Here is a 12828-nt window from a genome sequence, read left to right as displayed (position 1 = left end):
TATTTTTCGGCTTAGTTAGTGCATGGCTGTTCTTGTTGCTTTCCCAATGGACAATAAAATAGACTGAGAAAAATGTTGGATGCCACTGTGTTTCTAAAGCTTATCAAAGCATCAAGTGTTTACAGGCTCACAGTGAGATAACGCCCAAAATAAAAAAGTAGAAGGGAAGTCAAACAGCACTTCAGTTCATGGTAAATGGACTTGTATAGCGCTATATCTCCGTTTATCACAGACTCAAAGCGCTTTACATTGTTTTTGTACACATTCACCCAGTCACACACACATTCATACACCGATAGCAGCAACTACCACGCAGGGTAGGCTTAGCACTAGGGTGCTAAGCTAACTAAGCTAACTATCGGGAGCAGTTCGGGGTTCAGTGTCTTGCCCAGGGACACTTCGACATGGCGGGGAGACGGGGGATCGAACCTCCGACCCTGCACATCAGAGGCGAACTCCCTACCCACTTCGCCACTGCCGTCCCAGGGCGGCAGTGGCGAAGAAAGTTCACTTCTTTCCAGAGTTTATCTGCTTAGCCACAGTGCTGTAATATTTCAAGCTGTATGCTCAGTAACAACAACGGCTACATACTCACTGTGCTGACCTGTGCTTGGTGTTGTGATATATGGCACAGGAAGCTGCACTGCTGGACACTTACTCCACTCTCTTCCCTGGTCCTGAAATCTCATGTTCAGTAACACTGCCATTCCACCGGGCAAATTAATTTCATACAGAAATTAAAGGTGGGGTTTAGTAACCTTGCACTGTATAACAATGTGTTTTACATTGTCATGTCAAATCAAAGCTTTCAAACACGCGTATTCATTTTCTACCAACAGTAAATCAACAAATTATTATTTAAATCAATTGATAATACATATGAATATAATAGCTGAGATCCAATCCAAGTGTCACATTAAAATCTATTCAGGTTCAGGGCTTTCATAAAAAAAAAGGTCTAATAATGAATTATGCATTTAATTTGTAACCAGACCAGCCAAACTATGATATCAAAGCCTTTATCAGATACTTTTAAGGCCAATTAACCCCAGTGTCAGCATTAAATGACCAAGTAGAAACTCAAGCGCATTCATTATAGTTGACAAATTAATGTCATTCCGATGGCGATTATGCGAGCCTTAAAACCCATGACTCGGGCAGAAGGAAGACAGTGGAACATTAGCCCTGATGGCTGCAGAGATAACTCGCTCCAGGCTTCCCAAGATGAGCGGAGAGGAGTGAGTGGCAAGAAGCATTAGAAGATCATGGACAGCCTCCCTTCTACGCTGTGCATATTAATTCTTCTAATGCAGCTAAGCTCGGCCTGTCACACGTTGACACTGCATAATTATGTCATCTACAAGGGACAGCCTTTTTAAAGGGCAGACATGTGGTCCAGCAAAGTTTCCCCCCCGTCTCTGGAGACGTTCATATGTCTAAAAAAAATTTGACAATATAGGTCTAAAAATGGGGTTTACTTTGAACTCACTGGGACCCTTTAAGGCCACATTATGGAAATCATGTTAGAGATCTATGGGATAGCAAGAGGACGCCAGTGGTGGTGGTGAAATGAACTCTCTACCGACATGAAAATCTCAATAAAAGCTGGCAGCTGTTCAACAGAAGGACCTTCTCACAATAACAAACCAGGCCAATTATTTAAGTAGTATCCTGACTGACAGCAGCGTCGATCAAACGCCCGGATCCCCCCTCACCCGTGGCCTCTCCACATCCATCAATCCATCCATCCCCGACAGCCCTATATACACACCTTTATCCCTCGCTATGTAAATAAAAAACTGGAGGAAAGGGGAGGGGAATCAAAGATGGACACTCAAACCTGAGACAAGCAAGTGGAGTCAAGTTCGGAGAGGAAGAAGAAGTGTGGTGCATGGGGGGGGGGGGGGGCTGAGGTTGTGGGGGGGAGGGAGGGGCAGGAAGCAAACTCACAATGGGCTGAGGTGATGAGGGGAGAGGCAGGAGAAAGAGAGTCATCTGGAAGGAATGAGGAGGAGAGATAAATTGTCCGAGAGAGAGGAAGGGGAACCGACAGGCACAGGGATGACGCCAGCCAAAATGAGCGGACACACGAGAAGAGAAGAGGGAGTCATGCAGGAGAATGCAGAGGAGAAGGTTATAGAGGGAGGCAGCCGCATTTACGAAGGACATCAATAATCCATGCCAGATAAAGCAAATGTGTGTCAGAAAGTAACTGGAGAGCAGAGGAAATAAAGGAGTGAGAGAAAGAGGGACAAACAAATGAACAAGATAAAAGTTGGGTAGTTGGTGAAGCCGGAGGGACTCTTCTATTTAAAAACAGAACAATCGAGAACACTTGTGTTAGTTTACACAAGCAGAGGAACCACACACCCCTCCCACCCCCCTCCCTCTAATCTTCCCAAGGCTATGTCTATTTAAATGTGTGTTTAAACGGAGAGTGCTGCTGCTCTAATCATGGCTGGCATCACAGCGCATTCCCTCCCTCTTTCTCCCTCTCTACCTTTCCTTTCCTTTCCTCCTTACCACCCTCCAGCATGCAGCCATCTTCTGTCGCTCAGACCCTATATGCACACCCGGCACACACTCATGCGTGCACCCTGCATGACTGTGCCTTGCCGGAGATAAATTCATGAATCACTGATGTACGAATCAGCCCGCGAGCTTGTTGCATGAAGAGTAGAAGAGGAGAGGAGGAGGCGAAAAAGGAAGGACAGAAGTGAGCGGTTAAAGCGTTTCCTTTAAAAGCTTTTAAAATGCGGAGGAGGGGTTCATGAGACGGATCCAAGTAACCTGAGGGAGCGAGAGCACACCTTCGGGATCTCGGTGACAAGTACTACTAGTCAGCAGAGAAATACTCTGTTGCTTTCCCCTCACCTTGCTCATCCCCTCCCTCCGGGTTCTTTCTAAAGAGGCCAACAAAGAAAAGCCTAAACAGCAAGCGGCCTGGCAACGAGCAAGTGTACATGCATGGGGTAAACATACATACTATACATACAGGCAAATGTTGGACATTCTTCACACAAATGCCCCCTTTGGAGCGCATGAAGGCCTTGTTGTGTATAAAAAAAGGCACTACAGTGGTCCATCCATTCAACACAACAACATCAAAAAAGCCCCCGCCATCAGCCTGCATTTGGAGATGATTGGGAGAAACTAGCCAATCATCTCTCGTTACAGATCCACTTTCCCCTCTAGGCCAGCTGCTCAAAGGCAGGTCTGTCCATTGATACAGGTGTGGTGCAACGGGAGGAAAGGGAAGGGGGGAGCGAGGACAATAGACGGCCTTCTCACTGCTCTCCCTCGGCTCACCTGGATTACAGGGTAACAGTCTGAGGGGAGGAAGGAGGAGGAGGGTCTGAGAACAATGGTGTCTCTGTTTTTACTAGCACCAAGTGTATCATTCTGTCTAGCAGAGGCCAGCTGACTGCTTGGACTAAAAAAAACACATCTCAAGGTCGCCGCGGTTCAATGCCGAACTGTTATTGTGCAAATGCAAGTTAAACATCAGGTTAAAAAATGTATTATGGGAGGTTTATGGTCAACCCGACCCAAATTTGATTTGTCCACTATTTTAACAGTATAAACTTTTATTGATTATTAATTATTGTGCCAGATGTTTCTCGATTCATAGCTTTGTCTTGCCAGAAAAAATCTCTATTATACAGCACTTGTATGGTAGCATGTCTCTTTGAGTCAGAGCCTTTTTATTAGACATCCCTGAACTCTGACATTTTCATGAAGGCAGTTATGGAATAAAGAGATACAGTATATCTGGGCCTGCATGAAAAATGATTAACCATTTTTGTATCTCTCAGATACAAACTCACCAACAAGTAGCATCACAAATGGCGCTTTTCCACCACAAATGTAGCTCAACTCGACTCAACTCAACTTGGTTTGGTAGCAGCACGGGTCGTTCTCCACTGCCAAAAAGTACCTCCTGAACATGGGCGAGTCGTCATACAAAAGGAGCAGAAAGCTGACACCGAGGCCAAGTAGCAAAGCAGAAATTACGAGCAGTTGTTGTACTATTAACTGAACCAACCGCCAAAAATACAGAAGGACAATGTTTAGGAAATAGGCTACCCTCCTGGTGCTGGCTAAAAGAAGTAGAAGAATATTGCGACGGGCCATTTAAAAGGGAGGATTGGTGTCCCGATGTGTGACTCGGTCACGCAGTCAAGTGTCATGTACATCCCTGTGCACGTAAACGTGGGTATCATAAAGTTGACTGTTTTGTGCTTGTTTCAGGATACGTGTTTGCAAATGCAAGCCGTGTCTCAGCCTGACTATTCTATTGAGGTAATCAGTGCAGTCCGAGGCTTGTAATGTAAACGCTAGCTATCATGTTTTTGCGGTGAAAACGCCAAACATGCGAGTTGAGTCGAGTTGAGCTGATACCACGCAGTGGAAAAGCGCCAAAATATGTATATTTTCTGTTTTGGCATAAAACTGTACTAGAAAAAAAAAATACAACAGGAATGATGAACCTTTCAAATATGACCATCGGTAAGTATGAGATTCTAGCGAGATGAGTCAAGCTATATTACTGGCCTAGTAACTGCCTGCTGGGGAGATGAGTGTGTGACAGCGTGTACTGTTAGCAGCAGGAGAGTGGACATCGTCAGCTTGATCCCAGCACTGCATGACAGGTTAGCTCTGCTGAATAGAAAGAAAATCCTTCATCTGCTTTTTGCTTTTACGGTTACGCGTCTCACTCTTTTGCTTATAAGCTCACTATAGTTTACTCAACCCTGTTCGGTCGCTTCCCTTTTCCCTGTCGTCTGTACAGTAATCAAGTGATTCAACCATCAAATCAGCCCAACAACATCTCAGAGAAATCTGTGTGCCTGTGCTCGCCTGTGCTCCGTGTGAGTTTTGCGCTTGCATGTGAGGAGGTGGTGTTGATGATGGTTGTCATTCTGGAAGCCTGGGCCAAGGAGACGGAAAGGGTGATACAATCAAGGGAGGGGGAGAGGTGGGGAAACACTGTAAAAGTGTCATCGCAACTTAACCTTCAAAAAAATGCCCACCAGGGTGGAGTGGGAGGAGGTGTTCATGGCCATTAGGGGGAGAAAGAGGGAGAGAAGAAAAGTATGTGACAGAGAAAAAAAGAGAAAGAAAGAGGGAGGGGGAGAGAGAGAGAATGATTGAAAAAAAAGAAACATAAGACCTTGTTAGGGGCGGTAGGAAGGTAAAGATGCCTGCAATACAAATGCCTGCGGGGAGGGTGGGGGCTGTTGAGGAGGAGGTATGAGAGGAGAAAAGAGTGAGCGAGTGACAGAGGGAGGGAGGGAGGGAGGAAATGAGAGCAGGAGATGGGGAAAGTCGCAAAGGCAGTTTGGAGAGGCTTAAAGAGGAACTCTGGGGCTGACATGGGTGGAAGAGACAACTGGGGGAATTGGGCAGCGGGACAGGGGAGAGGAAGAAATGTACAGATGAGAGAGGGGGAGAGAGAGAGCACAGGCAAAGAGTATAAGAGAGTATAAGAGGATGGAGGAAAAGCGACAGACATTCCAATTACAGACGCAGAAAAACAAGGGATTGATGATGACTAGGAATGGAGGAGGGAAGTAGAACAAAGGACGGGACGAGAAGAGGAAGAGAGATACAGTAAGAGAGACGGCAAGTTTACTGAGCAGATGGATCAATTATGCGGACCGAATTACAGAGAGAGGGGAAGTTGGAGCATTAGGAGAGAGTACGTAAACACAGAAAGACAGAGGGAGAACGAGTCAAGATGGTGGAGTGGAAGGAAAGGCACAAATGTGACAGAGGGGATTAGGGAGCATGGCACTCAGTTGAACACGTGAATGAAACAAATCAGTTCCGCGAAAGGAGGACCTGCTCTCCCCTCAGGAGCCCAAACCAAACAAAGCTGGCATGCCCTGTTGACAAAACACAGGTCTGATAACTGAATAAACCTGCTGCCTCCTTTTGACCTTAATGTGCTGTTTGCTTCAGGGGAGCATTTAAATGCTCCTGCTCTCTCAAAGCTCTGGGGACCAATGACAGCTACGTTACTTGTTCATCAGCGTAGGATGCCGGCACAGCGGCAAGATAGAGTTGTAGGATTGCATTGCAAGAACTCTGCCTGGGCGTGTTGTGAAACACAAGAACCCTCTCCACATGCTTTTATGAGAAATAAAACCGTTGTGTACGATCCCCGCAATGGCCCATTAAGCTCTCTTATCTCATGTTTCGGAGATGATATCTTAACGTTAATGATACATTTTATTCACATTTCAGTGTGTAGTTTTGATATGTTTTCTCTGATATATCTGCTGGGATCAGGAGGAGAGCTGGCTAAATTGAAAGCAGTTGGAGTGCAGAAGGTTTTTGGGAGGAGCATGACTCCATATCCAGACATGACAAGACCCTGTCACACCAAATTCAATTTCCTCCTGTAGCTAGCTCTGATAAATGGGAATTTGACATGACCTTGTCAAAGTCAGAAGTGATGAAGATGCAGCACGTCAGTGTGTGTGTGTGTGTGTGTGTGTGTGTGTGTGTGTGTGTGTGTGTGTGTGTGTGTGTGTGTGTGTGTGTGTGTGTGTGTGTGTGTGTGTGTGTGTGTGTGTGTGTGTGTGTGTGTGTGTGTGTGTGTGTGTGTGTGTGTGTGTGTGTGTGTGTCTGTGTCTGTGTCTGTGTCTGTGTCTGTGTCTGTGTGTGTGTGTGTGTCTGTGTGTGTGTGTGTGTGTGTCTGTGTGTGTCTGTTTGAATAGAAGGTAAGAAGGTGTGCAGATAGGTAACGAATCTGACAAAGTCACTGTGATGCTGCCGGTAACACCGCTGATGAAAAGGAAGCAAAAATGCGTGTGAAGAGAGACAGAAGTAGGAACAGCCAACCTGGCTCCACATTTCACATACTGTAGGGACAGAGAGGACACAAGGAGGGATTAGCAGAGGAGGAGGGGAAAGAGATGTTTCATGGCGCCGTCAGGCCGACAGAGCGAGCCCTAAATGTTTTCAATATCACATAAGGGCACTGCATCATCCACCATTCAATACCAGATCAATAACCCAAACCACCTTCCACCTCGCAAACTACATTTAGACACATTAAGGGGACTGCTAATGAGCTGCAGTGTGTGTGCATGTGTGCTTGTGTGTGTATATATGTAGGGACACGCCGAGGAGGACACACAAGGGCCCTAGTGCTGAGTTGCACAGAGATCTGCTGAGCACACTATGGGGAGGATTTCAGAAATAAAAGAATGTGACAAAGACAGAAGAAGGAGAAGGATGGCAGGGAGAGGGAACAGGTCAGGAAACGATAATAAAAAAGGGAAAAGTGAGTGCAAGCAAGCGGCCATGTCGCATCCACAATGGAAGGCTCTATTGGCTGTTAAATATGTGTCTTGTGCTTTAAGGCGGAGGTTGGTGAGACCAAATTACAAATGAGCTGATAAATCTTGGCCTTCCCTGGTTCACTCCCTCACAAGTTTTTTTTTTTTTTTTTTCAAAAGATCCTGCTCCATCTCCTCTGCCAAGACACTGCGGCGTGGAATTTGAAAATGTCGACATACTCAACCCCCCCAACTCGTTGCTCTGCTCTTCCACATCATTTTACTACAGTGGGGTCACGGAGACACTCATCTCCCGTCTCTAGTTAATTAAGGGGGAATTTTATTTTAAGAGATTGGCTGCCTTTCAACAGATATTTAACTGGAATCATCGCTCATTCTCCACATTGCCTGAGCACAGGACATGGTCTGACCTGCATCTCCCTAAATTCCTCCTAAGACACAGGGAAATGCAGATTTGGCAGAAGGTATCATGAGAAATGGCGTGGAAATGTGTGTGTGACTGAAAACTAAAGTAAGCCGTATGGCATTTTTTTTATACAAGATGAGGTGCTGCCATGCTATTCCTGCAAATAGTAGTGTTCAAACTCTCCATTATCCACAAAAACGTGGGTGGTTAGAGTACATTATGGAATGGTGTTTGAGCTAATTACCGCAGATTTGATTTGAAGATAACACCTCTGCCAAGAACATCACGCGACCCCAGCACAGTTGGGTTTTTGGAACCCCCCTCAGCCGCCTCTATTTACTTTAATGACATTTGGCATTCCTTCTAAGACGAGGATTTCTGCTCATTTTCCTTCAGATGGGACCGACTCCAGCAGTCTGGCAACCCTGGGAGCCAAACACAAACATCCCCATGGGGGGGAGGGAGGGGGAGGGCTTTCAGAGTGACCAACAGGGAGGGCAAAAGAAGGGAGCCCTCCGACAATGGAGATGGAGCCGTCAAAGAGCTCCTGCTTTTGGCTGTTTTTGCAGTGAAGCCACTATCATTACTTACAAGGAGGAGATTAAGCTTCCTTTACAGACAGCTAGTTAAATGAGCACGGAGCTATAAAAAAGGATGTCCTCGGATGTGATGTCTGTGGAAGATAACAGGGTTGTTGATCAGGATGATATACCTCTTCCTGTAGGAAACCGTAAAAAGCCCAGATACACTTTCACTTTGTGTATGTGACGACACAGCCCCTCCCTGTTATTGGAATATCGTCTGACTTCCAGTGCAGCCTCAAGTTGCCGCCCTTATTCAACACAAGCTGTATGCATATATGAACATGTGTGTGTGTGTGTTCAATTGTGTTTGTGGTCCAATACTGCGTCCTAAAATGCAACTAGATGCAGTGATTCGTATTAAATCGACCCCCCTCTCTTCCCATTCATCCATTTCTGTCTGATAATATTTGCCAATGCCAAGTCAACAATAAATCTGATGGATCCTTTGTGTTTAGTCAATGGTAATGAAAAGTCTACAGAGGAAAGTAATTTCCCTGAAACGCATTCATCTAAATATCCTTTTATCCTAAACCATATATGGTTATGTCGAATTATTTCAAATCAATAAATGAAAAGTGCCTGCTGCTTAAATGTTTTCAATAGTTCACCGTTGGATAAGAGGCACTTCATTTCTAGACGGACATTCAATATTGCCACCAAGCTGAATCCCATTTTACAAAGTACCTGGTGAAAGGAAAAGCAATAATAGATGTCTACATCATGAGGGTCAATTTTTTTAAATGCCTAACAATTGCCTCAGCCTTTCTACAATTTAGTTATTCAAAATTAATTGGATGATCTATTCGCTGTACATACACACACACGCACACACACACACACACACGCGCCCACACGCACACGCGCGCGCGTGCGTGATTGCGAGGGGTGGAGGAGGTTATTGATGCTTCATTCTAACAGGAAGGCCCCTTAGTAAGTGTGTATACGACTAGTAAACTAAACTTACTGACTTTCTATCACACCTAGACACAAACACCTGACCTTTTCAAAATCCCTCTGACATTTACAGGGCCAGTGCAAGGGGGCGAGGATAGCTAATTTACATAATGATAGAACCTAACTGCGACAGCCATTAACACAAAAACCAAACCAAGAGCGAAGCCCCTCGTTCCACTGGCACTAATGAGATACTAAGGGCTTTCTTTTCCCTTCTTTCATAAAAGGAAGAAAAAATTATAAACTCCAGTCATGATCCATCAATTACAATCCCCTTAATAGACAAAGTGTACTGCTCTTTCCCTGGTGTGATGATGAATGGTCCCTGGCTTGGCAAGGCTACACTGTTCACACACACACAATCTCTCAATGTGGAGGGGGGAATTAGAGCTAATAGTTTGAGCTATTGCACAAGAAAGACTTCACTTCAAGTAAACGTCATTTCATCAGAGTTATGCATGTGCAAGTATGTGTGTGTGGGAAGGCAGTGTTGTTAAAAACACTTGGGGAGTTCCAGCATTTTTACCTTTTTCCAAAGAAGCCACCACGGCTCTAGCTGACAAGAAATCCCAAAGTCGTGGTGAGAGAAACATGGTGGGGTCACGTTTGGTTTATTTTCCTGCCTGTCTACATGTTGTGTTACATGTCATAAACAGCATAGCCTTCAGCACAAAGAGCATATAGGAGACGGGGGAGGGAGGCCATTGGAATAAACTCATGACTACCGTCACTCAAACAAAAGCACACTGGACAGGAAAGAATGAAGGATGGCTGAAAATAAAAAGAGACGAGAACAAGGCCCCTGTATGTACTCTGCGCCGGGGGTGGGGGAGGGGGAGCGAGGGATGGCGGGAGAGAGGAAGGTTTAAAGTGGTGGCTGGGAAAGAGGGGAGGTGGGGCGACGCCTGTCACAATCAGACGCTGCCCGTTTGGTTTTTACAGCCAATCCTGAAACTCAGCAGAGTTTGAAGTTGGCTGACCAAAAGCCTCCAGTTCCAATCAAAACCAAGGGTATAGCCGTCAAGAGTAGCTTTGCATCTGAATTAACTAACTAAAATGAGTTTCAGTGTGTGAGAAGGAAGTGGCGGCCTCCTCCCCCGGCCCTGACCCTGTATGCCCACCAGTTTCTCATGCAGGCAGCCAGCCAGCCAGCCAGCCACCCCCTGCACGGCGCGCAGCTTACTCAGCCATAAAGACAATGCTGCCTCATACCCCCCGACCTCAACTCCCCCTCTAAAAGCCCACCACTCTTCCAAAAACAACGTCTCCATGGTAATGGGCCAAGCCTTTCTGACCCACATCCATGGTCCCTCCCAACCTTAACTTGACGGGTGGGGGGTAGTAGTAACATAGTGTAATTTCAGAGCTTAAACTGGACCCCCACTTGCCATCTATTCTATTACATGTCATATACATGTGTAACTGCAGAAGGCCACCTTAATTAAAAATCCCTCAAACTCAATATTGAGCGTTTACACTAGTTAGCCCACAGTACAGGGAAAAAACTTTGCAGAGAACTAAATCACTTCCCTCAGTCTCCGACACAGGATGGATGGGGGGGGGGGGGGATGCTGGTTGCTGTCACCACTTGAGAGGAAATTAGAAAAGAGAGAAAATAAAGTTTTTGCGCTGCAGTTGCAGAGCTTAACTACTACCCGAAAGGAGAAGAAGGTTTAGAGGTTCGCTTTGAAAAAGAATGACTTAACTCAAGGAAAACCAAAAGCAGTGTTTTTGCTTGTGCTGGTTAGGTCTTCCGCAGTTCCTCGCTCATAAATATGTAAAACCCTTTCTTTTGTTTTCTCCCACTTTTCTCTCCCCCATAAGAGCACTTCAGGTTCTGTAAAATGAAATTGGACCAAAAAATAAATAAAAAAGGGGGGGTCCAAAGCATGAATAAGTCAAAAGCATCACGCAGTTACAAGCTGTGAATTAAAACACTACCACAATCACATTGGTACATATTGTACACCACTGGAAATGTACACTGTATCTGTGGCAGTAGTACGTTAGTTCTAGTCCTACATAATTCTCTGCCCCAATTACTGCACAAAAGAAATAGCTGGGAATAGTGAGGAGGAGGCCAGAGAAAACGTTGAACTGGTTTCATGCCAAACATTCATATGTTAATAGGTTAACTGCATAACAGGAATGTTTACTCTCATTCTGGGCCTACACATTGTGGCGTGGTTGGTGGCACCTGTAGGCTATGGAAGCTCAAGTGGATTGGAAAACACCTGAATTATTAACTTCTAGAAAACATGTTGCCAGGAAGGCAAGGGGTGACCTGATACTGTATCCGACACAAAGTAATAGAAACTATCTCATGGTGGAGTCATAACATGGGGAGTGGTTCACTGAAGGGAAACTGAAAGAAGCAGGTAGCCTACAACTTCTAATGGTTAAACGAGTTGTCATCTGGGGGAAATGTATTAAGTTTCAGCTGTTCTGCCCTTTATGTTAGCCTGTGTACATGAAGAGCCTATTCCAGTCCCATTTCTCTCAACTGAGCTGTAGGGAAGAAAGGGAGCAGGGGGACGATGAGAGAGAAAGAAAGAAAGAAAGAAAGAAAGAAAGAAAGAAAGAAAGAAAGAAAGAAAGAAAGAAAGAAAGAAAGAAAGAAAGAAAGAAAGAAAGAAAGAAAGAAAGAAAGAAAGAAAGAAAGAAAGAAAGAAAGAAAGAAAAATGTGGCTTTAGGATAGGATATATGAACAAGGGCAGGCTGGAACAGAAACTGGGTTATAGAGGCACCTGACCTGGGGGAAATTCACCTTGCTCCAAACAGAGCCACACCTTAGAAAACTAAACATGGCGTTGTTGAGTCACCGACCGAAACTCGGGTCAAAGAGCGATACAGATGGTTATTGGCCGAAAACACGGAAGGAATAAGGTAAAAGGGATTAAGTGTTAGTTTAAAACCATGGTTTCAGTTGACTGTGACCAAAATAAGCAACACATTTTAAGGGTTAAAGATGGAAAATCACCTGTCGGATTATTTTCTGCCCCTGTCAAACCGCCCTGACAGGTGGTAGTCAGGTGTAAATGAGTCTCCTGTTCAATTATTAAAGCTCGAGGAGGAGACACGAAATGCAGCGCGCGGCTGAAAATGACCTGGACAGGCTAATAAGTTTTCCCAAGTGATCGTTCCTTACCGTGTAGGATAAGTATCGACGCGACCCAGCACAGCAGTCCGGTGATTTTGGAGCAGTCATGTCTCGCCATGGTCGATTACGCTCCTTTCTGTACGAAAGCTGGCGCGCTTGTCTCTTCTCCAAAGAAATGTCAAATCGAAGCAAAAAGAATCTCCGGATGCGGGTCAGCTTCTGTGAGAAATCTCGCTCATTCAGGGCAAAACAAAATGAGGAGAACTAAAAAACTTGTTTGTTCTGCAGGACAGACCAGGGGTACAACAGAGATTCTTGTTAGTGTTCTCGCGGCGCCCTTTAAGGTAGAGTCTGCAACAACAACAAAAAAACTAACGAAAATCCTCGTGAATTCGTCCTCGCGGCGCACAGGTGAATATTTCCCTCCGCTGGTGATCTGAACGTAACGAAGTATAGTTGCGCGGTCTCTCTCC

General features: G+C 45.3%; 1 protein-coding gene across 2 annotated transcripts in view; it reads right to left on the bottom strand.

Moving 5' to 3' along the window:
- Window positions 1-12828, bottom strand: part of LOC307260025 (nectin-2-like) — an 88591-nt gene extending 75763 nt beyond the window's left edge. For both annotated transcript variants that reach the window (XM_080040140.1, XM_080040139.1), the window contains exon 1: window positions 12404-12828. In XM_080040140.1, the coding sequence (XP_079896266.1) occupies window positions 12404-12473 (70 nt within the window). In that variant the 5' untranslated portion in view covers window positions 12474-12828. The remainder of the gene's footprint in view (window positions 1-12403) is intronic.

Source organism: Ammodytes marinus, assembly GCF_949987685.1.
Source record: "Ammodytes marinus genome assembly, chromosome: 13".
Classification (NCBI taxonomy): Eukaryota; Metazoa; Chordata; class Actinopteri; order Uranoscopiformes; family Ammodytidae; genus Ammodytes; species Ammodytes marinus.
Note: the sequence above shows the minus strand (reverse complement) of the source record. Positions and strands in the feature narration are given on the sequence as shown.